The 27,100-nt window shown below is 36.4% G+C and overlaps 2 protein-coding genes across 2 annotated transcripts; both read left to right on the plus strand.

Annotated features, from left to right (window-relative positions):
- Window positions 1-8,951: 8,951 nt before the first annotated feature.
- On the plus strand, window positions 8,952-10,107 carry cbln17 (cerebellin 17). Its single transcript, XM_055208771.2, has 4 exons — window positions 8,952-9,120; window positions 9,380-9,442; window positions 9,538-9,666; window positions 9,773-10,107. Exons 1-4 carry the CDS (start codon window positions 8,967-8,969, stop codon window positions 10,048-10,050), a joined length of 624 nt encoding a protein of 207 aa, XP_055064746.2. The 5' UTR covers window positions 8,952-8,966; the 3' UTR covers window positions 10,051-10,107.
- Window positions 10,108-13,035: 2,928 nt separating this feature from the next.
- On the plus strand, window positions 13,036-26,737 carry LOC129447070 (uncharacterized). Its single transcript, XM_055208648.2, has 4 exons — window positions 13,036-13,724; window positions 18,122-21,029; window positions 23,713-23,787; window positions 24,702-26,737. The coding sequence occupies exons 2-4, from the start codon at window positions 18,193-18,195 to the stop codon at window positions 26,314-26,316; spliced, it is 4,527 nt and encodes a 1,508-aa protein (XP_055064623.2). The 5' UTR covers window positions 13,036-13,724; window positions 18,122-18,192; the 3' UTR covers window positions 26,317-26,737.
- The last annotated feature ends 363 nt before the right edge of the window (window positions 26,738-27,100 follow it).

Consider the following 27,100-nt stretch of genomic DNA (forward strand, 5'->3'; position numbering starts at 1 on the left):
AAGGTGACATATATTATGGTAGCACGTGTGGCTATTTGCAGTTGTAGACAAAAAGCATTGTAAATCTACATTTATGATTATTAATTTCCTTTATCTTGCTTTTGACCATAAACATGTTTTTTCAGCATATCAAACACTCTTTTGCTAGAATGAATTACAAAAAAGAGCTATTATAACAAGTATTAAGCCTCCAGAAATATAATAATAAGTATGATTTGACTTATACATGACCATGAATTAAACAAATGTACATTTAGATTTTGAATCAACCTCATAACCTGGATAAAAGAATGATATATATATATTTTCCCTGCTTTGTACATCACTTTATCCTTTTCTCTATAGCAGATCACCGTCTGTGGCTACAATGACGTCATTCCCCTACTAACACACTTTAGGCAAATCCCCCCATCGAAATCTCATTGATGGTCTGTTCCAAATGATATCAGCAATTTCTTACTGCACTACAGATCTTACACCCCATCTAGTGGGCAACACCTGAGCTTTTTTATATCAGGCTCAAGAAGAACAATATTTTTATGTTTTCAAAATTATTAATTATAAATATTAACTATATTATATGTATTATTACTTACATTTCATATGACCCCTTTAAACATTTATTTATAAATCTGAATCTTAATTATTGTTTGTTTTTGAAAACAAATTTGCTATTTGTCAACTATTTGTTTTAACAAACAAAACAAAAATCCAACGTAGGTAAAGGTAACTGAAGCCTTTTAATTTTACTAAAACTAAAACTTTTACATTACTAATATAGGAACTACATAGCTGATTTAAAATATATATTGATTCATTTTACTTATTCTAACTGTTATAAATTCTCATTGTGATTCTACGTGGCCCCACAGACATGGATTTTGATATCTAACATTTGAACAGGTTGGATACTTTAAACAAAACTGATTCAAATCAAACAACAGCATCACCATCTGGTTGATCATCTCAAGTCACACAGCTCACAGTGCAGCTACTGTACAATACACCTTTTTCAACAACACTGACTACTGCAGGAGACACGGTCTTACTACAGCTGACCCACTAACACACATGTGACCACTCACACACACAACCATACAATAGTATACACACTTACTAATAATCCAGGATGCTTGCTCTTTACAAACCAACACTAACCTCTACTGGTAAGAGCAAGAAACTACATCTATGGTCCAACCTATTTTTTAAAAGTGGGAAAACACTCAAGCACCCCAGAGGTTTGTCACTAGCAATTCCAGAGAATGTTCTCAGTTTCCTTCCATCGTTCTTCTGGCCGGGAGTCATGCAGAGGATGGAAAACTCTGACTCAACAAATAGGGAAGAAGGAGAATCCTCCCCCCAGGATTTCCTTCTTTAACAATAGGCCTACACTAATACCCTGAAATAAACTTAAAAAAACAATAATGTACAAATATGTTTGTTCTAAAGCAAGTTAAAAACAGCCTGAATTCATTGTACAGTTACAAGGCATGTGTTTTTATGTGAACGTGAAACATGAGAAGAGTAGTTATAACACACACAGGCACAGGAATGTGGGGCATGACAGCCTGATTAGAAACAGATGTGCACAACCACATAAAAATAAGTGTTTAGCTCGAAACAGAAATACAAATACTGTACAAAGTAAGGCAAAAATCATAGCTTTAATGATACATATTATAAAATATATATATCATAGTGATGACAAAGTTTACCTTTTTAATTAAAAATTACCTTTATTAGTCACACACCTTGTCTGATGCCTGTTTGGTTTGGGGTCTTTTACCAAATAGTTATACCACAAATATGACAATATATAAATTATACTTCAGGTAATATTTACCAATATGATTCCAATTTAAGAAATATTTTGCATAAGAGTTTTAAACCAACATACAAGCAACTGCATGAGAAAACTAGCATTCGTTTATTTTTTACTTTTGGCTCCAAACCTTATAGTTACTGAAATTTAAATATAACCATCCATGTAAGCCAAGTCTCCTCTCTACACCATAAACCATTTCTTATGTACATCCATGCTACAGAAGATTATGCAGTAATACATTAAAGCAGTGGTTCCCAAACTATTCAGCATGTGGCTTACCCTTAGGGTCCATCCCTTTGCAGCCCCCTCAGCATTAAAGGATCTTAAACACAGAATGTGAATTAAACAAAACATTAAATTATGCAATGTAGTGCGGTTGTTTAATAGCCTTATTTTTCAGATATTTAATTACACAAAATTTATGAAAAATACACCCCAGCACCATCTTGCAGCCCCCCAGTTTGAGAACCACTGCATTAAAAGTACTGCAGTATCTCTGCAGACCTGTTCAGAGCAGAGAGACAAACCTTCTCGTCCTTCACAAAGTCACACAAAGCTACTGTGTCCGATTTTCATGTAGTCCCTTAAACCCAGCAGAATAAGTGGATTAAATGCTTTGGGTTTTTTCTTTTTTGGTCTTTACTAGTTTTTAGTTATTGACTCTTTCTCTCTTTCTCTCTCTATGAACCTTTGAGAGATACTTTTTCTGTGTTTTTGGGCAGATAAGCCAAGCAAGAAGTGTTCACCTCACACTTAAAATACTTTCATCTATCCCATGCAATGTTCTCACCCTAATCCTGCTTTAATATTCCATAAATGCATCACAGCTGTGGTCCATTCTGATAAAAAGGTTTACAAACTCCCAGCACTCATTCCAAGGTCTTCACCAAACACAGCACAGTGTAACAAGAGGACACACACACACATTCACGCACACACCTTTATCAGCCACAAAAAGACATGCAGTGATATTAGAGCGCCCCCAATAGTCCTAAACTTAACCCTGGTAAATGAAATAAGATGCTAAACTAAGCACATACATCATATTTTCAAGCCCAAAACATAAAAAGAACATGATTTGACAGAATATATTTGAACAAAGTCCGCCATGCCTCATTTGGGCACTGCACTCAATGCAAATGCAAATCAACTTTTGCATTTGCAATTTTGCAAAGTATGCAACCCTGAATGCAAACACGTTTAAATAAAGACCAACGGATGGTGCATGCAGAAGCTGATTTGCATGACTTTAGTGGGCAAAAGAAGGTAAGAAAGCATTCAGGCTTTGTTTAGCCGACTAACAACACTGTATGTACATGCTAGCACATTTGAAACCACAAAGAGGTTTTGAATACTAAAACACATGATCTGGCCGGTGGCTTGTTTGCCAACAAGCAGAAGTTACTTTGCATACCTATAGTGACAACAGATGCACAGAATAGGTCAGCACTATTAGTTAAAGTTTCTTACAACCAGTCACCCACTCTCACCCAGATACGCTGGCAGCTGCTCCCAGAATAACCCTGACGCTACAGAGGTCAAACTAGCAGCTGCATCCAGAAGCATTATTTCTACCTCACCCAAACACACAGATTAGAATGTCTATCATTTATTTAACATCTATTTAAAAAGTAAATAAATATGTAGTCAAGAAACATCATCTATGATGATCAGTGCTGTGTTAATCTGCATAGATAGATAGATAGATAGATAGATAGATAGATAGATAGATAGATAGATAGATAGATAGATAGATAGATAGATAGATAGATAGATAGATAGATAGATAGATAGATAGATAGATAGATGGTGTCTTGGGAATAAATGTGTCTGCCCCTTTTAGAGCCCCCCTTACTTCCCTCTTCCAGTCCAAATCTGTGTCAGTGTGGTGACTAGGCATGACTCACACTGGGCAGGGGGGATGGTAGGGATAAAGTATTAATAAAAGTTATGCTATGATTTGGAACACAACATACATCACTTTATGTTAGTATGGGTAACATATTATTAAAAGAGAGAATGTGTGTTAAAAATATAAAATGGATGAAACTTTAGGACATTTATAATTCAATAGCTCCCCCTACTGACTGCAAACAAGGTTTGTGTGTTTATGTCTTTGTATGTGTCTTTAAACTAATATGATTCCCTCAGGCTTAAAGACATAAACTAATGGCATGTGATAAGACAGTAGACACCATTCATCACATTAAGTCACATGCACATTCAAAAGCAAAAAAAATTGAAACGCAAGCTGTAGAAAACCACGTAATTCATTAACTAAAGCTAAAATCACAGGACAGCTCTTGAATTCATCAAGGACACAAATAGATAACATGGACATTTTTCGTCTCGTGACCTAGAAGTTTAGGAATCTGTTGTTAACCACATTCACTTCTGTGTAACAATATTAGTTCTGTCTGTTCTCAACTTTCTCTCTCCCCTGTCTGACTCTCTTCTCTCCTTAAAAGGCCTTGAGTTTTGGAGTTACTCAGGATGCCAAAAGAAATGGGGGGGGGGGTGACCTGGAATTTTAACACAACTTATTGTGAAGAAAACATGGTTTAGTATTACATCCCTTAACTGTGCTTGCTCTCAAATATAACTATCCCTTGTGGGTTTGATAAAGAATTGTATTGTCCTGAAGTTTGTTTGTCACTAAAAGTGCTTCACACAAATAACTATGCAGATAAACAGGGCGCGTGGGTAAATTTGCTTAAAAACAATGGTTTCTTTAAACAAATGTAGAGTATGAAAATATATATTTATACACAAATGTAAATCTATAGGCTACTTTCAGGACTTTGTCGTATCGTGAAAAGTTCTAATGAAGATATTTGGGCTAAATAAGTTTAGGTATATGGCGATGTAGTAATAATCTGGTGTTTACGTTTTGTATCTTTAAACTTTAAAACCCATAACAACACCTTTCGGCTTGCTGACGCTTGGCGCGAAAACAGCACGCTTGTTTATGCGGCATTTTCTTTTGCCCCTAAGTTGCTGGTTTCCCATGGAGACGGAATAAAGGAAAAAGGGGAGGGAGGGGGGCGATGGATGAATAGGATCCTTTCATCCTGTTAGCCGCAGAAAAGCAGGAAAAGAATAAACCCAGGACTGGCAGCTGGAGTGCAGGAAATGTCGGCACTGTGACAGATGGTCGAGGTCGGGAGGGGCCGCGAGAGGGGGGAGAAAAATGGGCCGAGTTACAACAGGAAATGGGAGGGACAAACATGGGAAGACCGCCCAGAGGGTGGGGTTTTAGAGCAGCTCACTTGCGCACATCTGGTGTTTGGTGTGTGCAACTACAAGTGTTTATTTCATTTCATGTCAATTCTTTTACATTTTATTAAATAAAACTTAAACATTAATGTGACATAATAAACTATTGACTAAAAGTTGCACAGTTCACACTGGTATGTGTATTTATTTACTTTATTAATTTCCTAGATGTTTTGTTTCCTGCAAAAAAATAAAAATAAAATAAAATAAATAGCCTTCTTACACAAATATTTTAGTATCTTAAGCCAGTGTGATTTGATCACGTGAATATGCTCTACACAACAATAAAAAAAAACTTTAAATATTCATATTATTTATTAAAACAATCATGCTTATCACATATTTCAACGTATTGATCAAATAATTATTTGATGCAGACAATTAAAATGATCATTAAAATACTTGTCTGCAGCACCCTATCAGTTAAAGGGATGGAAACCAACTAAAGTATTATTGTAGTCATTATTTATATTTTAAATTACCACTATATTAAATTTACAGCTGTGAAAATAAAAGCATCAGGTTGAAAAAAAGAGTAGCAATATACTACTGGATTCTGTGCACTGCCCATAATGAAGATAAAATATAGATAGATGAATAGATAAATAAATAGATAAATAGACAATGAATAGATAATAGATAGATAAATATTAAAGCAGAAGAACATTCTAAATAGTAACACCAATGATATAAATTAAAGAATGCTATACAGTATAGACAAAAACATTTCTTATTTAATATAACTTTATTTTTCCTGTAGTTTAGTAGAGCATTGTGTTATTTTGTAGAAATTACAGTATTACTGGGTATTAACTAGCTGCCAGTAACTTACTGTAGATTTTACATTTATGTTATTTACTGGTAACAGTTTGTTCAAAGTTAAATGAACATGAAACATTTTCAGTCTACAGTAAGTCTACATTTATCTTCTACAGTAAGTTACTGGCAACCATCTGCATAATTACAGCAAATTTTTACAGTGCAGAACAATGGTTGTAGATTCAATTCCAAATAGCACACATGAAATAAATAAATAATTTTATTTTACTATTTTTATTAATTCTTTATTTATTTTATTTTATTATTCTTTAATGTTTTAAATCATAAATACTTTATAAAACTTTGTCTTCAGCCTTTTCAGTTTTCACCTGTCCTGAGAATTGCATTTCATGAGTCATTTTCCTAAATCTTCTTTTTACCTTACAATCACTTTTATTTCTCCTCCTAATACAAGTGATTTTATTTAATTATTTAATAGCAATTCCATTATAATCCTACATCATATTTTATATACTATAAATCAAATTTGAATCTTATTCCAGAGAACATGCTGTTGGTCATGATCATTTTGCACAAGTAAAAAGCCTATAAAGCCTATAAAGCACCTAAGAAGAACCATACGGGGTTGATTTAGCACCACTATAACACCAGATATGGTTCTATATAGCACAATATGGTTCTACACAGGTGCTACACAGGTACTACATAGGTGCTATATAGCACCCAAAATGGTTCCCCTATGATTAGGAGCCAGTGAACCACTTTTAGTGCTATTTAGCACCGTTTGTTTTTAGAGTGTACAGTATTTTGCTGCAGCCCAATGCAGGCAGCGTTCTCTGCATTTTAAAGAGCTGTGAGCCTCAAGGGCATCAGGCAGGCAGGCAGGCAGGCAAGAGCACTCGACTGCAGTGAACACATTCACTTTTTTCTGAAAGTGACACAGCACTACAGTCATTTTCTATACAATCAATGGAAATGATAATAGCAAGTGGTAATGAAGGCAAGTGTGACCCAGCATTGTAACATTTACACCCTGTGTGTTTTTTTAGTCATGCATTCTATAAGACAAAAACATATCTACATCAACAACAATACAACGGTAATCCTTATTGTGTGATGGATTACTTTTTCAGAGTCAGGGCATCTCTGATTTGTGGGTTACAGTGGAGTTGTAAACATTTGGTAAAGATCTGCAATTTCTTGTTAGCATGCAACAAGACAAAACAATGATAGATATTACATCCAGTTATGAGAGTGATTATTCATATAAAGTGTTGTATGTAAAGTGTTGTACCTCATTTGTAAATCAGTTTAATGTTTTTTAAAAGGAGCTTGACATGTATACAGAGATCCTGAAAGTTATAAGATGCGGAAATGCTAAGAAATTACGTGATTTGTTTAATAAGTTTGACTTTGCTTAATCCCCTACATTTTATTTTATTTTATTTTATTTTATTTTTATTTTATTTTATTTACTGTCTGTATGGAGGTATATTTCTATTTTATAATATGAATAATATGAATCTTTCAGTCTGTGAAGACAAAAAAAAACAATTTGTAAATTGTGCTTATAGTCTTATTTAAATAGTCAAAGCATTCAGTATATTTCTGATACGAAAAGTAAGATAACTTTAATTTTTTTTTCTTTTTTTAAATAAAAATGTTATAGTTGTTCCATATCAAACCCATGGCCTTAGCCTTGCTAGCACTATGCTCTATTGAGCTATGAGAACTTTAATTTGACTGCCATCATCAAGTAAACCTACAGGAGATCTAATAACACAGTTGTAAAGATTTAATATATTTCAATTAGATAATATAAAAACATACTTAGCTTCCTCTGACAGACTTTGACCACCAAATGGAGAATGCAGACATTATAGCCATTAAAACAAGTTTGGTGATTTTCATGCAGTTTGAAAAAATTGCTGATTAAAGAAATACTAAACTAAAGGAAACTGGGTGGGTTTTTTCCCTTAAATAAATAAAAGTTTGAGTGTGTTGTTTGAACTTCTAAACAAATTGAAATTACCATTTACTTGAGCACCATTCACTTCAAGTACTCTTTTTCCTACTGTGGAAGTGAATGGGGCTCACGAATGGCTTGGTTACAAACTTTATTTAAATATCTTCATTCGTGTTCATCAGAACAAATACATTTATACCGGTTTGTAACAACATGAGAGCGAGTAAATTATCACAGATTTTTTTATTTTTGGGGGAACTATCTCTTTAAAAGTGTCAGTCTGACTGTAATTTGTAGTAAAATGGCGCCATCTAGTGGTTTTACATGCCATCGTTTCTGCCTGGATATCTTTTTAGCTAAGACTAAATGTCTATAAATAAACATTTTCTGTAACCATTTATGTATATATATATACATTTATAAAATGCAATTATGTTTACTAAATAATAATTCTAGAGAATTTAACTTAAATGGCAAGCTAAAGTGCACGTGATTTGAATGAAAAAAAGCTGTGTGAGTATAGCAATGCTATTTTTGCTGATGTTTTGTGTATGTGAAGATCAGATTTATGTCGGATTTCTTACACTGTTTCTGCAGGTCTTATTTTAAGATTTTTTTTTCAAAAACAGGACCAGACAGAAACAAAATGAATGACGATGATTTGGTAATCTGAGCTACAGTAAACACAGACTTTAGACTCTTCTGAATAAACAAAACCATTAAGATCATTGGTCAGTATTCAAAACACCAGTTTTGGCACTTTACAACTTGTTCTGACTTGACAATCTGTCATTCATCGTAAAACTATGACTAATTGCTACATGCTATGCCATTTAACAAGTAAAACTATGTATTAATCGTTTAATTGTATTAATATTTTCTTGTAAGTACAGAGAATTTGTGTTAAACATATACACCTTTTAATAGCCTAACAACAGAAATAAATTATCACCAATGGAGCTTATACCTTTAATATTTTATTTTAATATTTTCATTCTTCAATTTGATTGGATAAGAAGCATCTGTATCAGCAGCAAAGGAAGTAATGATTAACAATCCCAAAGCAGATAAAAGCTGACAAGTGTCTATAAACCCCAGAGTTTCTGTCTAAACATCAGGATGAGGGTGTTTTTGTTTCTGCTGCTGTTGCGCTGTGCACCATTCCATGCAGAAAAAGACAGCCAGCCCAACATCTGGACTGAGATGAGGGATATGAGAGATATGATGGTCGAGCTGAAAGTCAAGATGGATATGCTGATGAAAGAGAATGCAGGTTAGTATACGCTTCCTACATGGCTCACCCTTTAAAATAGTTGCAACTTATAAACCATGTCATTGAGTGACCATGTGCCAAAATCCACTCAAAACATACAAAAGGCATGTCATATAGAACCATGTTTACATTTTTAAGGGAGGTATGGCTTGCTTACAAAAGTTGTCACTATACATTAAACATGTATATGATCGCAAAAGACCTATTTTCGACTATAAATGTAGAGATCAAGGGAAATAAATGACTTGTGTTATTTTAGGTTTGAATGAACGACTAAAGATCAGTGAAGCCCAACTGGCAGAGTTAAAGAACGAGAAAACAGGTAAATGTTTGTCTTTATATATAGCTTTGATACTTTTTGGTAAATGACACTGTTTAGATATGTTAACTTCTGTTTTGAATATTTTGTCTTTATAGAAACCCCAAAGGTGGCATTTTCCGCTAATTTAGGGCACCGTGGTGACTTAGGTCCTTATAATACTGAGATCACACTGACGTTCAATAACATCTTCACCAATATTGGCAACAGCTACAATCCGACAACAGGTAGCCAATGACTTGCCTAAATTGATTAATTATGGTGTTTACTTTGAATTAAAAAAATCATATTCACCCATTTTGCATGGATTTGATTGTTTTGTTTCAATGGCAGGTATCTTCACAGCACCAGTTAAAGGAGTTTACTTCTTCAGATTCACTGTATGTGGTGCGCAAAGCTCACAGTCTTTAGGTGGATTTTTGTATAAGAATAATGAGATGATTGTGTCAGTAGGTCAGTGGCGTAGCCACAATCAGCACAGATATGCATCAAACGCAGCTGTCCTACAGTTAGAAGTGGGTGATGTAGTTAGCATGAAACTTCTTCCAGGTTACACCATCTATGACAGTCTCAGCTCTTTTAGTGGATTCCTCATTTATCCATTATACTAATTATATTACATTTTACATTGTCATAGCTGGAACAAATTTGAAACAATTTGCATAAAAGTTATTTTTAAATAGTTACAATAGTACGGAGCAAAAATTGGAGCAAAAATTAAATAAAGTTTAGTTTCACATGCGCACGCCACGCGATAGTTTCACGTGTGCACGCCAAATTAAACGCACGTGAAACTATCGCGTGCGCATGCAAAACTAAACTTTTGATTTTTTTACTCCAATGTTATGAATTATGAGTTAGGAAACTACCGAGCCCCTAAGGTGACATTGGAGTAAAAAATCTAAAGTTTAGTTTCATGTGCTCACATGAAACTTTCATGTGCTCACGCGAAACCTTCATGTGGACTTTTTTTTAAAGTTTAGTTTTGCGTGCTCACATAAAACTTTTGCATGCACACATGAAACTATCACGCGAAAGTTTCACGTGAGCATGCGATAGTTTCATGTGCGCACGCGAAACTAAACTCAATAGTTTCACGTGCGCACTCGATAGTTTCACGTGCGCACGCGTAACTAAACTTTATTTAATTTTTGCTCCATGTCCCCTTAGGGGATCCGTAAGAAACTATCAGGAATGCTATTATCAGTGACTGAATGGTTCTTTGAGGACCAAAAATGGTTTTTCAATGGTATCGCTAAGATTCATCTTGTTCGACGAATAGTGTGTACCTCAGCTAGTGAAGTTACTGTATAAGCGCTTTATATAACACTTTGTTCAACACTGAGTTCAATTCAAAACAATACACTAGGATTGTGCAAAAACTTGCCAGGTGCTTTTATATCTCTCGAAAAAGATTGATAGTGGCAGCTAGTGACTGCTCTTCCGTGGGGCGCAAATTCAAAATATGTGTTCGTAGTGTCTTGTGTGTTGCTCGTGTTTTCAGGGTGTGTGTTTGTTGCGTCGTGTGGACCATGTGCATCACGTGTTTCGTCAAGGCGGGTGCCTGCTGCACACTCGTCAAAACCGTTGATGATAAAAGAGACGCTCACGTTCACAAAATACATGTAAGACGCTTCCTTAACAGTAAACTTTGATTACGCATGAGATTATGCGAGTATCTGGCAAACGCGAGCGTCTCTTTTATCATAAACCCTTTGGGCGCGTCTGCAGCAGGCACTTGTTTTGACGGGACACGTGATGCACATAGGTTTGCTTGACGCGTCAAACACATATTTTGAAATAACGAACCACACACATGATCACTACATACATGTTGTGACTAACTTCGCCTCGAATGCCCTCGAAAAAAGTCACCGGCCGCCACTGCTGGCAAGTTTTTCCCAAATCTTAATTGCTTGCCTGTATCATTGTTAACCATTTGTGTTGATTGGTTTATCTAGGAGATTATGTCATAAGTGAACTGTCTTTATACTAATTTGTTAGGAGATGCAAGGTGGAAATGGAAATTTGAGGAACAGACTGTAAAACTGCACTGTAAAAAATATCTGTAGAAATTACAGTATTACTGGGTATTACTGACAACGAGCTGCCAGTAACTTACTGTAGATTTTACATTGATGTTATCTACTGGCAACAGTTTGTTCAAAGTCAAATGAAACATTTTCAGTCTTTATCTTCTACAGTAAGTTACTGGCAACCAGCTGCATAATTACAGCCAATTTTTAAAGTGTGTGAATAGTTTCTTAGTTACTTTGCTGCCTTAAAATTTTTTGTTAAATTAACTCAGATTTACAAGTCTTACTTTGGGTGAACTTGAAGCATGTGGGGGGGCTGAGTGACATCATCGCCTTATTTCAATGTCAAATATTATAAAAACCGAAGCAGCACAAACGAAAATTTTACCTGCACAAACCAGCACAAACGAAGCACAAACGTTTAAGACTATTTTGGGTAAATTTGGAGCATGTTGGGGGGCTACGTGACCTCAGTATGACCTATAAATGTTCTTTTAATATCTAAAAAACCAAAGCAGCACAAACGAAAATTTTAGCGGCACAAACCAGCACAAACGGAGCACAGACGATTGAGCATATTTTGCCGACCTTTTGCGTTGGGTGGGGGGCCAACTTCACGCACGTGATAAACGTTAGTAAGTTGAAAAGACTTGTAAATCCGAGTTGATTCAACAAAAAATTTTAAGGCAGCAAAGTATTTTTACAGTGTGATAAAATGTAAATTTAACATGTTTCATTATTATAACGTCTTCAAAGAAAAACATTACATTCATTCAATCCTATATTTACAATCAACATTACACAGGTTGTTCTTGAAACATGCTAATTGTGATGATAACATTTAACATAATATGGTTTGTTGTAGAAAACCATAACTTGCTGTAAAACTCTTTTAATGTGCTGTAAAACTTTACATGGTATTTTTTACAACATTGTGCTAAATTTGTATGTAACATTTACATAAAGGACTCATATAATTATTAATTAAACTCAGTTTAGCTTCACCCCATCACTGTTTCTGTGTAACATAGCAGAATGTGACCATTATAGATCTGTTATTTTCATCTATTTGATTTTATTACTGCAGAACGATAATATTTCTTTTGAACAAATCTTTACATCACTGGGATGACTCAAACTCCTCACCATTGCAGCTATCTCTATAAAAATTATTGTGAATGAGTGACATCTAGTGTTTTGGAAGTTTTGGAGTAATGCATGAAAGTTTTTAGAAAAAATAAAATAAAAAACAGACCAGCTAAAAAATTATATACATTGCAACTGTAGATCATAGATAAAAAATTATGAATGACCATACACACAATTAAGTTTATTTTTAATTTCTCTGGAACAATTTATCAAATTTTACACACACACACACACACACACACACACACACACACACACACACACACACACACACACACACACACACACACACATTAAACTTATCAAATTCGACCACCAGCATGCAGTACATCTTTTATTTCTTTTTATTATCCCTAATTTATTGCTAATGTGAATGAAATAAATCACATGCAATAATAAAGTGGAAATGAAATAAATCACATGCAATAATAAAGTGGAAAAAATTAAATACAGAGGTAAAAATCTGTTAACTCCACCAATCAATGTGCTTTTGTATAATGTCAGTAATTTTCACACGGCCCCTTGGCTCTCTCTCTCTCTCTCTCTCTCTCTCTCTCTCTCTCTCTCTCTCTCTCTCTCTCTCTCTCTCTACCAGCTCTGCCTAATTTCAGCTGAATTTAGGATGCTACTGACCCAGCACTGGATGTGCATATATGAAAGAGGGTGAGGCAGAGAGGTTGAGACCCAGTGTGCGTCCGTACGTGTGAGAAAGAGGTAGAGAGAGACAGAGAGACAGAGAGTGCGCAAAGCTGAGGACACAGATCAATGCATCTTTGTACTTGCTGCCTCAGCAATCGAAGGTGAGAGCAAATCAAAACAAATCAAAAGCAGACCCCTCCAGAGAGGAGCGAGACGCAGCTGAACGGCATCCAATCAGCATCTGAGGGACCATGATTACTGTCTGCGCAGAGCTGGAGAAGTGACAGTAAAGGCAGCTGCTGTGTTTAAACACAACCTCGTGTGCGGATTTGAGTCATCTTAGAGAGAGACTCCTTGCTGCCCCCACTTACTGGACCTTTTCTGAACACTGCAAATCTTCAGATAAACACATACAACACGTCTGAAAGATCTGGAGTTTGGGTCTTAAGACGTAAATGAAGGTAGGTCCTTTATATATGTACCAGGAAATGGTTAATGTTTTATGTTTAATCTAATTTTTGCATATATCTTTCATTTAAATCTGTTGTGTTTGAGCCATGGTCTATACTGTAGCACTTAATGCGTGTGCCTTGATATACAGTATCATGCTGTGGTGCTCATTTGGGCAGCACAAGTTGAAATTTTGCAATGTTTCTTGATCCATTTCTCTGTTTTTATGTTTATACCCACAAATTTAAAAGATGCAAGTATTAAAATCGAAAGATAGTCAGTCGTATACTCACTAAACTAGAAGCTTTCTCACAGTGAGTTTGGACTGTTGTCATGTTGTCACGTGTGGGGCTTCAGCCTGCATGGTGACACCCAGAGGGGTCAGTTTGACATCCACAACATATCATGATTAAAAGACCGCAGGAAGGACTAGACAAGATGATCTGAAATATGTGCACGTTGAAGGCTGAGGGAACGCTTGCGTTTGCTGCATGATGTGCTAAAAAGGAAGTGATGATGTTTGGCTGATCACAGTTACAGTACAACAATGTTCATTGTGGGATTTCAAAGTCCCTGATTCTTCATGTCATGTTGACATATGCCTTCATATTTGACAAACACCCACACATTTGTTCTTGTATTATGATAGGAAAGTGCGGCAGAAAATGTGCACATCCGAATAAACAATTGGGGCTCAGGTGCAGTGCATAAAAACAATTCATCAGAATAAAGGGACTGAATGCTTGCACACTGAAATAATGCCTTTATTCAGCTTGTAAGCATTTAGTCCCTTTCATTATGGATTACAATAGAGGCATTGCATTAGCTACTCATTTATTTATACTAAACTTATTTTCTAAATGCATGTGTCTGTTCTTAAACCTAAAGGAACCTTTCATATTTTATGCTTGCTTAAAGGGACACTCCACTTTTTTTGAAAATATACTCATTTTCCAGCTCTCCTAAAGGTAAACATTTGAGTTTTACCGTTTTGGAATCCATTCAGCTGATCTCCGGGTCTGGAGGTACCACTTTTAGCATAGCTTAGCATAATCCATTGAATCTGATTAGACCATTAGCATCGCACTAAAAAAGAATTAGAGAGTTTTTATATTTTTCCTATTTAAAACTTGACTCTTCTGTAGTTACATCGTGTACTAAGAACGACAGAAAATTAAAAGTTGCGATATTCTATGCCGATATGGCTAGGAACTATATTCGCATTCTGGCATAATAATCAAGGACTTTTCTGCCGTAACATGGCTGCAGGAGGTGCAATGATAATATGCACTGCCCAAAAATAGTCCCCTGCCATTGAAAGTTACTGAGGGGACTACTTTCGGCTGCTACGTAATATCATTGCGCCTCCTGCAGCCATGTTAAAGCAGCAAAGTCATTGGTTATTACGCCATAATGAGAGTATAGTTCCTAGCTATATCTGCCTAGAAAATCACAACTTTTAATTTTCTGTCGGTCTTACACGATGTTACTACAGAAGAGTCAAGTTTTAAATAGGAAAAATATCAAAACTCTTTGGTTATTTTTAGCGCGATGCTAATGGTCTAATCAGATTCAATTGATTATGCTAAGCTAGGCTAAAAGTGGTACCGCCAGACCCAGAGATCGGCTAAATAGATTCCAAAAAAGGTAAAATTCAAATGTTTAACTCTAGGGGAGCTGGAAAATTAGCATATTTTCAAAAAAAGTGCAGTGTCCCATTAACATGTAGCATGTATCTTCATAAGTTTTTTCTTTCGTTGGGTACTACTAGCTGATCCCCAAATGTAAGTGATATCGAGTTTTACTGTTCTTGTGGGACCTTTGGTCTTCACAATGTATGCAAACAAGACCCTCCCACCTCCACATATACACACACATTTATGAAACAGTGGTTCATTAGAAAACTATACTGTCAGCCACTGATTAACACCTCTTTGTCTGCATGAATTATTAAGATGCCCAAGGTTGGTTGCGAGAGAAACAGAGAAAAATAAGAGAGAGAGGCTAGCAGGGGTTCAGGTGTAGAAGCGAAAACGAGAGAGAGAGAGTCATGTCAAAGCAGAACAAAACGTTTATCAGTGTGTGAAAAATTGTATTAGTCACCCACACAGTACAGTACAGTACACACACACACACACACACACACACACACGTGTTTACACTGTTTTTTAATTTATTTTGTAAAAACTAAAAGTATAGATCAGAGGTGATGGAATTAGCACAATCATATGCACCAGTTTCTCTCTCTCTATCTCTCTCTCTATCTATCTCTCTCTCTCTCTCTCTCTCTTAATTTAACTTGATTTGATTTCACCTTATTTCTTAAATTTCACTTTGTTCTCTTTTTCTCTCATCCTTTCTGCGTATTATTTCCATCTAGCTGAGGCAGGAAGGTCTTTGGGGTTTTCTATTACCAGGCCTTGCACTCTAAAATAACATTGCCATTATTGAAGCATTGCAAGAGTTTTTTGTGGCATTATATTTCTTATTATAGATTGCACGTCTGTTTTTGCAATTCTGCTATTTTAGCCAGAATCTTGATGTACTGTACTTCTTTCTGCATACGGTAGCAGATGGTTGATACTTTGCTGTTTTTGTATGTGGGTCATGCTCTGAAAACTGTGCTATTAGTGTGTAACCTGTGTCTTCGTGACTGCTGATATTTAGATATTATTTATATGATTCTTTGGTGACTATGTATTGCACATTTCATTTTAAAAACAAATATTTTGCTATATTTGTAAATGTTTCCCTTTTTAAAAAAAATAGTAATTCAAATTTATATATTTATAAAAATATTAGCTAACTAAAAAAGTTATGTAAAACATGTATCTTACTTTTTAAAGTTTTTGGTAACCCTTTACTTGAAGGGGTGTTCATAAGACTAACATGACACTTTCATAATCATGACATGACACGTGTAATGAACATGAAGGAGATTTTATGCACATTTATGACAACTGTTATTAAGTGTCATTTGTTCAGTTATGTCATTTTTAATGCAAAGATGATATTGGTTGAGATGTCTTTGTTATGACAACTTGATATTAACCAATAAATCATAAATCTGTCATAAACATGACATAGCAGAATAATTATCAAACTACCTAGCTTTATGGGTTAACATTACATTAAACTGTCATTTAAATGTCATTAAGTGTTATTACTGTGTCAAATAGTTTTATAACAGCATCATTAATATTTTTCTTGACCTCAACTACAGTGGTTCAACTAAAATCATTAAAATGTAAATAAGTGTTAATACTATGTCAAATCATTTTAAATACCTTAACAAAATGCAACAGACACGTGAAAAGATTATACTTAACTTTATTTATGTGCACAGTACACACAAAGGGTTTTGAAATTTTCTGACATAGAAGAAAAATCTAACAAAACCATTTAATTAATTTAATGAATTAATTTAATGTTATTAACGGTTTTCCATTGATATGGACCCAACGCTGCATGGCTTAACCCATTATTGTACTGTTTTCATTTAATTTTAGGTGAATCGGTCTCCAAATGCAATAAAATATAATTGTATAAATTTTTATTATTATTAGTATTGGATGATTGATTTTATTTCTTAAACACCTGGAGGAATCTTAAAAAAAACATTATGAACTGAAGAATATTCATGATGCTGTTATAAAACTATTTGACAGAGTATTAACACTTAATGACATTTAAATTACAAATTTATTTTGTACCACTGTAGTTGAGGTAAAAAAAATATGTATTATGCTGTTATAAAACTATATGACAGATTATTAACACTAGTTGACATTTTAATGAAAAATTATATTTGTACCACTGTAGTTGAGGTCAAGAAAAATATTGATGATGCTGTTATTAAACTATATAACAGATTATTAACACTTAATGACATTTTAATGACAAATTCAATTTGTATCACTGGTAAAAAGTGGTCAGTTATGTTGTCTTGGTAATGTCAAGTTGTCACGACAAGTTATGATGAATTGGTTAATGTCAAGTTGTCATAGCAAAGACATCTCAAACAATGTCATCTTTGCATTATAAAAATTACATAATTGAACGAATGACACGTAATGACAGTTGTCATAAACGTGCATAAAATCTCCTTTATGTTCATGGCATGATTATGAAGGTGTCATGTCAGTCTTATGAACACCCCTTCAAGTAAAGTGTTACCAAGGTTTTTTACAGTGTCCTTTGCATGTCTTTGTTTATCACTTTTATATATTAATAGGTTATCTACTAATGTTAAATGGATTTCAATTAAAAAGTTAGCTTTTTCCCCTAATACTATGATGTCATAAATATCTAACCAATCCTAACATTTTATATATTTACATGTGATATTAAGACATTTAATCTGCCTATTTCGTGAGATTTTACCACTTATCTTCTCCTTCTCCCTCAGGTGCATTATAGTAGTCAATTATAGTAAGCATTGATTTCTACTCAAGACTTCCTAAGCCAGATATACTTGAGATGGGTAGACGGGCAGCTGATCACAGTACCCCTGTGCCAGTTCTTGGAGAGCCAGCGCTGGTGGGCACACGTGGTTGGAGAACAGTGTCTAATGGGACCAGCAGTATGGCAGGCCTGACACTGACTCATCACTGTAATATTGGGGTCCAGACATCGCCTGCGATACGAAACAGTCATTTACAGTTGGATGCCAAACATATGGACACGTGCAGCAATCCGTCAGAAAATAAGGTGATTATGCCACCTAATGGGCATGTTCCAAATAAGTCTGTGATTAAAGAGGACTGTAACAAAGACAAAACAAAAAGTATCATTAATAAAGGGAAATGTCTGGAGAGCAAAATTAAAAAGGGAGTGACTTTTGAGGGACTTGAAAGTAAAATCCCAGAGGATACGAACCAGCCAATCAAAACCAGTCCTGTGGCGAGGGGTGTGGCTCACAGCAAAGTAAAGACAAAGCGGAACTGTCCCTTTACCAACGGGAGCATTGTTGACTCTACAATAATGGGAGGTATCAGTAGTGATGTCACTGAGAAGGAGAAGACTTCCAAAGGACAGAAACCCTCTCGTTCTTGGAAAGAAACGTTACCCTCATGCCTAGCCCTCCATAGACCACCAATGACAATTTGCAGCAGTTGTGGAGGAAAGCAGAATTCAGCACCTCCTGCTCTCCACAGCCAAACCAAGGCAGTTACAGTTCCAACTGTATTAGGATCTCCGCCTTATCCCGGGAAGGATGTGGGAATTTCACACTTCCATTCATACACGCAGACTGAAAGGCACAGTGCCACGCAGTCAAGCCAGCACCCCATAAGCCCTAACCTTCATTCTTACCTCAATGTGAATATAAACAAGAACTGGCCATTATCTCTGCTGCCTGCTCAGCAAAGTGAAGCATCAAAGCTCACTAATGATCATGCAGTCAAGAGGGAATCTAATGCTGACGCACACATTAATCATACCGGCCACACATCAGTTCAACAGACTCACACACACGCTGCGAGAGAGGAAAGAGCTCCAGGCTCAAGGGCCGCAAACACACACTTAAACTTGAACAACCAGAAACCTCCCGCACAGCCTCACACGTGCCCTCCCAGACCCCCAATGACTCCACATCCTCCTTATGTGCACAAACAGGTCAACGTAGGTGTCACAGAACATCTGAATGCACAAAAATCCACTTACCAGTCATACCCTGATGGGAAACAGCCAAATCAAGGAAACCAACTCACACCCACACAGTCGGAATCACACAGCGCGCCCAAAACACACCTCAAACCTTTGCAAACCACCGTGAAACAACAGATGTTCGCTGAAACCAACTCGAAAGCCGAAACTACCACAGGCGCAGAGCAAAACTTCAAACCGCTGAGCGTAGAAGACAGCACACCTGCCAAATATTCAGATACATCACAGCCAAAACAGATAAGCACAGATTCACAAACCAAATCCTCGGCATCCTCTTATTTGCATTCAAAAGTTAAACATCAATCTACAGCGCAGAGTTCTGCAAATAAAAGTGACATATCCTCAACTGCTTCAGTCATACAAAAACAGGATCAATTCCCTAATGGATTACACTCCAAATCTGACACGCATGCTAAACCATCGACGTGCTCAAGCACGAATCTTAGCATTAAACCCCAAAACGTCACGCAAATCTGTGCCGACACAGACCCAGAATCCTCATCCGCCTCTCCTCCTGAATTACATTCACAGTTTCAATTGGTAAGTCACGCACATGAAACTCACAGCGAAGTACACTCGTGCCGTCGCGCGTCGATGCGCACCTCTGGAAACACGAGCACACCCAAGCAGCATTCCCACACATCCTCGCACAGAAAAAACACCGGCAGCGCATCACTGCAGGGTATAACCTCACATAAAGGCACGCTGTCATGTCATCACTCCGAGCCAAAAAGCCAGGATGACACCCAATTGTTTTTACATGCCCCAAATACGTCAGCCCATCAGCAAGCACCACTTACAACGCAAACGATCAACCATCAAAACCTCTCAAATGCATTTACTTCCACTCAGACCGAAGCGGAGACGCATTCGCACACCAAAGAACGTTCACGTACGAGCCCCGGGGTCAAAACTGCCTCTCGCGCTTTATGCATTCATTCGAATACGGCGGGCAGCCAGACAGAGGCCGAAGTTCTCAGGCGTTCTGTCCTAAATCACACTCTCGAGTCTTCATTACTAGCTGTCACGTCCACTAAGGCTTCTCCTCAAGGTGATACACACACCAGGACTGAATTTAAGTCTTTGAGTGACTCAGAGGACATTAAAACAATACAACCCAAGTGTCAAACACTCAAACAACCACTTCGACCTCCGAACAAGCCACCTCCCCAAAGTGTAAAAAACACACGCCTACGACCTCCTAAGCCTACTTCTGCACCTCCGCTAGCTCCATCTTTGAAATTTGTAATGGAGGGTACTGACAAAGGGGGCTCAAATGAGGCCTCTATTCGAAACCCTCCTCAGTCACCCACAGGCACTTTGCCCGGGACCTTCTCCCTTCAACAGACGCCGGTCCGGCACATACAGAAGGTTGAACGTGTCCACAACACAGAAGCACAGATGGAATATCATTCCAGTTCCATCTCACAGACTGTTGGGTCCATGCCAAATGAACATTGTTCACTAAAACACAACCATCCTCCTTCTGCTGTCCGGTTGCTGCCCGCATCGCCTCACTGCAGCAGGCCGCGGGACCCTGAGCAAAGATTAGAGACGGTAGAGGCGAGTCTGCAGGCCAACAAGAAGAAAATCACAACGCTACTCAACATCATCCAGGACTTGGAAATGAGCCATGCGCTCGGCAAAGGGTGAGAAAGAGATGTACCAAGATTAGCAGTTAATGGGATGTATTGAGGGTAATACTAAGAAATATTCAGAAAAGTTTTATGTAGATGTAGTTTTTTCTTCAAGGGCAGGTCAATAAGGTCTGTAAAGGAGCAGGATTTAACAGGACACAAACTGCATTTAGATGTGAGGGAGGATGGGGAGGATTAGGTCCAAAATAAAATTAATGGTAACACTTAACTTGAAGGGGTGTTCATAACACCTTCATAATCATGATATGACATATGTCATGAGCATGAAGGAGATTTTATGCACATTTATGACAACTGTCATTAAGTGTCATTTGTTTAATTATGTCATTTTTAATGCTATGATGACATTGTTTGAGATTTCTTTGTTATGACAACTTGACATTATAACCTGTCATGACAACTTGACATTACCAAGACAACATAACTGACCACTTTTTACCAGTGATACAAATTGAATTTGTCTATAAAATGCAATTAAGTGTTAATACTCTGTCAAATAGTTTAATAAAAGCATCATGAATATTTTTCTTGACCTCAACTACAGTGGTAAAAATATAATTTGTCATTAAAATGTCATTAAGTGTTAATACTACGTCAAATATTCTTATAACAGCATCATGAATATTCTTCAGTTCATAATGTTTTTTAAGTTTCCTCCATGTGTTAGAAAAATAAAATCAATTATCCAATAATATATATATTTTTTAAATTGATAATAGGTTAAGCCATGCAGTGTTAAGTCCATATTGCTGCTAAAACAGTTAATTACAATAAATTAATTAAATTTTAGAACCCTCTGTTTGAGGAAAAACAAGTTTTGTTAGTTGTCAGTTTATGTATTGTGCACATACATAAAGTTAAGTATAATCTTTTGAAGTGTCTGTTGCATTTTGTTAAGGTATTAACACTTAATGACATTTTAATGGCAGTTTAATGTAATGTTAACCCATAAAGCTAGGTAGTTTCTTAAGTTTGATCATTATTCTGCTATGTCATGTTTATGACAGATTTATGACCAGTTGTGATGTATTGGTTTATGTCAAGTTGTCATAACAAAGACATCTCAAACAATGTCATCTTTCCATTAAAAATGACATAATTGAACAAATGACAGTTGTCATAAACGCATAAAATCTCCTTTATGTTCATTACACGTGTCATGTTATGATTATGTTGGTGTTATGTCAGTCTTATGCACACCCCTTCAAGTAAAGGGTTACCAAATTAATCAAAAATAAGACATTACTAATATTTCAAAAGAAAGGAAACATAAAAATGAAAACTTAAATGTTGTATTGGAAATTAAAGTAATTTTGTTTTCAGATGAAGCTGTCTAAACAATAAATTCAACTATAGATCAAAGAAGTCATACTGTAAGTAATAAATAACTGAATAAATTATTACAATGAATAGGTGTGTTAAATCATGTTATGTTGTGTGCTGACTGCACAAAAAAAGACGAAATTTGATCAGTTAGTCAATCTATACATAGTAAAGAAATATTAGCTAATTATAACCTTTTAGTAATCAACTTACAAGAATAATTAAAGGATTAGTCCATTTTCTTAAAAGAAAAATCCAGATAACCCACTCACCACCATGTCATCCAAAATGTTGATCTCTTTCTTTGTTCAGTCGAGAAGAAATTTTTTTTTTTTAAAGGAAGGAATTGCAGGATTTTTCTAGTTTTAATGGACTTTGGTAGAGCCCAACATTTGATACTTGACTCAACACTTAACAGTTTTTTTCGACGGAGTTTCAAAGGACTGTAAACGGTCCCAAACAAGGCATAAGGGTCTTATCTAGCAAAACGATTGTCATTTTTGACAATAAAAATAACAAATATACACTTTTAAAGCACAACTTCTCGTCATGTAGATCCGGTCGTGATGCGCCAGCTGACCCCACGCAATACGTCATGACGTCAAGAGGTCACAGACGACGAACGCGAAACTCCGCCCCAGTGTTTACAAGTGTGTTGAAAGAGGACCGTTCGTTGTTGTATGGCAACTGATACTAATTAATGTCTTTGTGTCAGTTTATTGTTTAAAATGGTCTGCAAATGTGCGTTTTATATATGTAACACGTGACCTCCCTACGTCACTACGCATTTACGTTAGGTCGCGCTGGACCGGACCTAGACGAAAAGTTGTTGTTTAAAAGTACATATTTTTTTATTTTTCTTGTCAAAAATGACAATCGTTTCGCTAGATAAGACCCTTATGCATTGTTTGGGATTGTTTATAGTCCTTTGAAACTATTAAAGTCCATTAAAATTAGAAAAATCCTGCAATGTTTTCTTCAAAAAACATAATTTCTTCTCGACTGAACAAAAAAAAGACATCAACATTTTGGATGACATGGTGGTGAGTAAATTATCTGTATTTTTCTTTTAAGAAAATTGACTAATCCTTTAAGGAATTTAATGGAATGCTTAATGTAATAAAGGCTTAAACATAGGCTGCCTTATTGCAAAGACAATTATAACATATATGAAGCCTTAATGCAATAGATTATTATTATTTACTTACTTTATTTATTTAAGTTTATTCCCAAAATATAACTAGATAAATATAAATATAAATATAAAGAAATTTCAGGTTTAAGTATTATTTATGGTCATAATAGATTAATGCTTTTGACATTATATCTGTGCATACTGCTTCCCTTGCAGTCGGCGATGTTTTCGTACTGGCCAAGACCTAAGCGACTGTCCCACTTGTCAGAAAACTGCATGTGCCGTCTACAGGTGAAAACACCAAATGAGACCATAAAACATTTGAGAAAAAAATTATTAGTGATAATGAGACCCTATCTGTGAAATCCAGACTAAATCTATGAGATTTAAAGCATCAGAGTTTGATTTCAGTCACTGATATTGATTTTATTTTTATATAAGAAGGGTTTCGTTGCAAAACGAGATAAATCCATTTTTTTACATTTTTGTCAAAACATGTTTATTATTATGTTATCATGTTATTATTTTGTTTTATGGTGCTACTTAGCTGTGTTTTTTAAGTTATCAAGGTTTAAATCAAAACAAACCAACTGCAGTTGAATTGATATTAATTGGAATGCACAACCAAAAAAACTAGATTTCTAAACAATTAAAAAAACGGATTTATCTCGTTTTGCAACGTTTATATTTTCACAGAATATTCTTTATATTATGTATAGGGTGGCCATTCGTGCCAGTTCCGCCGGACACGTCCCGAACATGTTTTCGGGTTCGTTCTCCGGAAGTCGCGTTGCTCGACTGCATACGTCATCAAGGTTCCTACATTTCAGTTAAAATACATTAGAAAATTAAGATTTATTTCTTTTAAGACATACAATCATTGTAGTTTCATTCTTACCTTGAAATGTAACGGTTGCTTTTCTGAAATTAAACCCGAAATATTAAACCTTGATGACGTATGTGGTCGACCAACAAGACTTACGGAAAACGAACCCGAAAACATGTTCGGGACGTGTCCGGCGGAACTGGCACGAATGGCCACCCTAATTATGTAGTATGATTTGATGTAGAAAACAGTAAATCACAAAAAAATACTTTAGCAGGGTTTTACAGGCATGGTAGCAATTATGAAATCTGCTCTTTTCTGCCCCCTACCTTTTCCAGTCTAACTCACACCCTCTTTTCTCATGCTGTGTTTGTTCTAGTGTGGAGTATGATTTCCGGCAACAGGAGAGGGGATTCAATGAGCTATTGAAGAGTCTGTGTCCCAGATCCCCAGACAGAAGAATAGAAGGAGGATATGAAGGATCTCTTTCTTTACTAACCTTACTCATCCAGAACCACAAATTACAGCAGCTCAACATCAACATTATGACCCAAACACAATCTGACAGTCGGACGCAGCCTCAGATTATTGCTCAGATTAAGTCTCAGATTGAGGCTCGATCTCATACTCAGTCTCACATTATTTCTCAAATTCATCCTCACATTACTTCTCAGATTCAGACTCAGCCTAACATTATTTCTCAGATTCAGCCTCACATTACTTCTCAGATTCAGACTCAGCCTCACATTATTTCTCAGATTCAGCCTCACATTACTTCTCAGATTCAGCCTCACATTACTTCTCAGATTCAGACTCAGCCTCACATTATTTCTCAGATTCAGACTCGGATTCAGCCTCACATTATTTCTCAAACTCACAGTACTACTCAGACTCACATTTCTTCTCAGACTCAGACTCACATTATTTCTCAGACCCAACCTCACATTACTTCTCAGAGTCAGAATCAGCCTCAGCCCACATCTCAGATTCAGACTCAGCCTCACATTACTTCTCAGATTCAGCCTCAGCCCACATCTCAGATTCAGACTCAGACTCACATTACTGCTCAGATTCAGCCTCAGCTCACATCTCAGATTCAGACTAAGCCTCACATTACTTCTCAGATTCAGCCTCAGCCCACATCTCAGGTTCAGACTCAGACTCACATTACTTCTCAGTTTCAGACTCAGCCCACATCTAAGATTCAGACTCAGCCTCACATTACTTCTCAGCTTCAGACTCAGCCCACATCTAAGATTCAGACTCACATTACTCCTCTGATTCAGACTCAGCCCACATCTAAGATTCAGACTCAGCCTCACATTACTTCTCAGCTTCAGACTCAACCCACATCTAAGATTCAGACTCAGCCTCACATTACTTCCCAGATTCAGACTCAGCCCACATCTAAGATTCAGACTCAGCCTCACATTACTTCTCAGATTCAGACTCAGCCCACATCTAAGATTCAGCCTCACATTACTCCTCTGATTCAGCCTCAGCCTACATCTAAGATTCAGACTCAGCCTCACATTACTTCTCAGAGTCAGATTCAGCCTCAGCCTACATCTCAGATTCAGACTCAACCTCACATTACTTCTCAGATTCAGATTCAGCCTCAGCCCACATCTCAGAGTCAGACTCAGTCTCGCATTATTTCTCAGAGTCAGTCTCAGTTTCAGACTCGGATTCAGTCCCATACAGATTCTCATATTATGCCTTTTATTCAGACTCAATCCCATATTATGCCGCAGATTCAGACTCGGGCTCAATCTCAGATTATCTATCAGATTCAGTCCCAGAATTTATCTCAGATTCAGGCAAAGGCTCAGTATCAAATAATGCCTCCGTTTCGTACTCAGTCTCAGATTTTGTCTCAGACTGAGTCCAGCGATCGCCTCCAAAATCAACCCTTGTTTAGGGCCAAAATCAAAAGAAAGAAATTATACAGGAAGCTGTTCGGCTGGTTACCACGAAAAGTCCAAAGAAAGTGACTACATCAGTTCCCCGAGTATTTTCATGCATGACTCTCTACCCTCTGGTATGTGAGGTCATAACCTATTTTGTTTCTAATGCATTTTGAAGTCAGACTTATATTTTCGGAATGGAGCAATATTCTATACTGTGACTGTAAAATACCTTGCCAAATACTGTACAACATTACTATTGTGATTTAACTATTTAAACTATACGATGCTTGTTATGACTAGACATGAAGGGCTTTGCGTTTCAACATTTTTACAGTAGGACATAATGTGCTTTGAGGTCGTGGTACACATAACATCACTTGTGATCTTCCGTATGGACAGCTATCATCTGCTAGGGGTCAGACAACTGTGATGTGTTATGAGCCTGACATACAGTATGGAGCTTTAGCAAAATAAACTGCAAATTTAAAGTTAAGCAAGAAAGAAAGTTGTCTTGCATCTTTTTCTTTCGTGTGCTGAAACAAAAGCTACTCTCAAAGTTATAAAATGCCGGCATGTATATCCTATTGATTCTCCTGATACACAATTATGAGATATGGTGGTCAGTCTCACGGTAGTCAGCTCTACTTCTTTTTCTCCCAAAGGAAGGTGGACGCATGTTCGATGTCTCGAAAGCCCTAAACAATCTGCGGCCTAACAGCTTTCTTAAGGCTTTGGGAGTCAATCAATGCTGTGTAGGAGGATATCTGTGAACCATAAAGATGAATTTAAACCTCAACACACTCATTGCTTTACGTGTAAAAACACACGTTGCACATTTCAATTGACTCCACAGCTATTCACGCCCTGG

The sequence above is a fragment of the Misgurnus anguillicaudatus genome, chromosome 12 (assembly GCF_027580225.2).
Source record: "Misgurnus anguillicaudatus chromosome 12, ASM2758022v2, whole genome shotgun sequence".
Taxonomy (NCBI): Eukaryota; Metazoa; Chordata; class Actinopteri; order Cypriniformes; family Cobitidae; genus Misgurnus; species Misgurnus anguillicaudatus.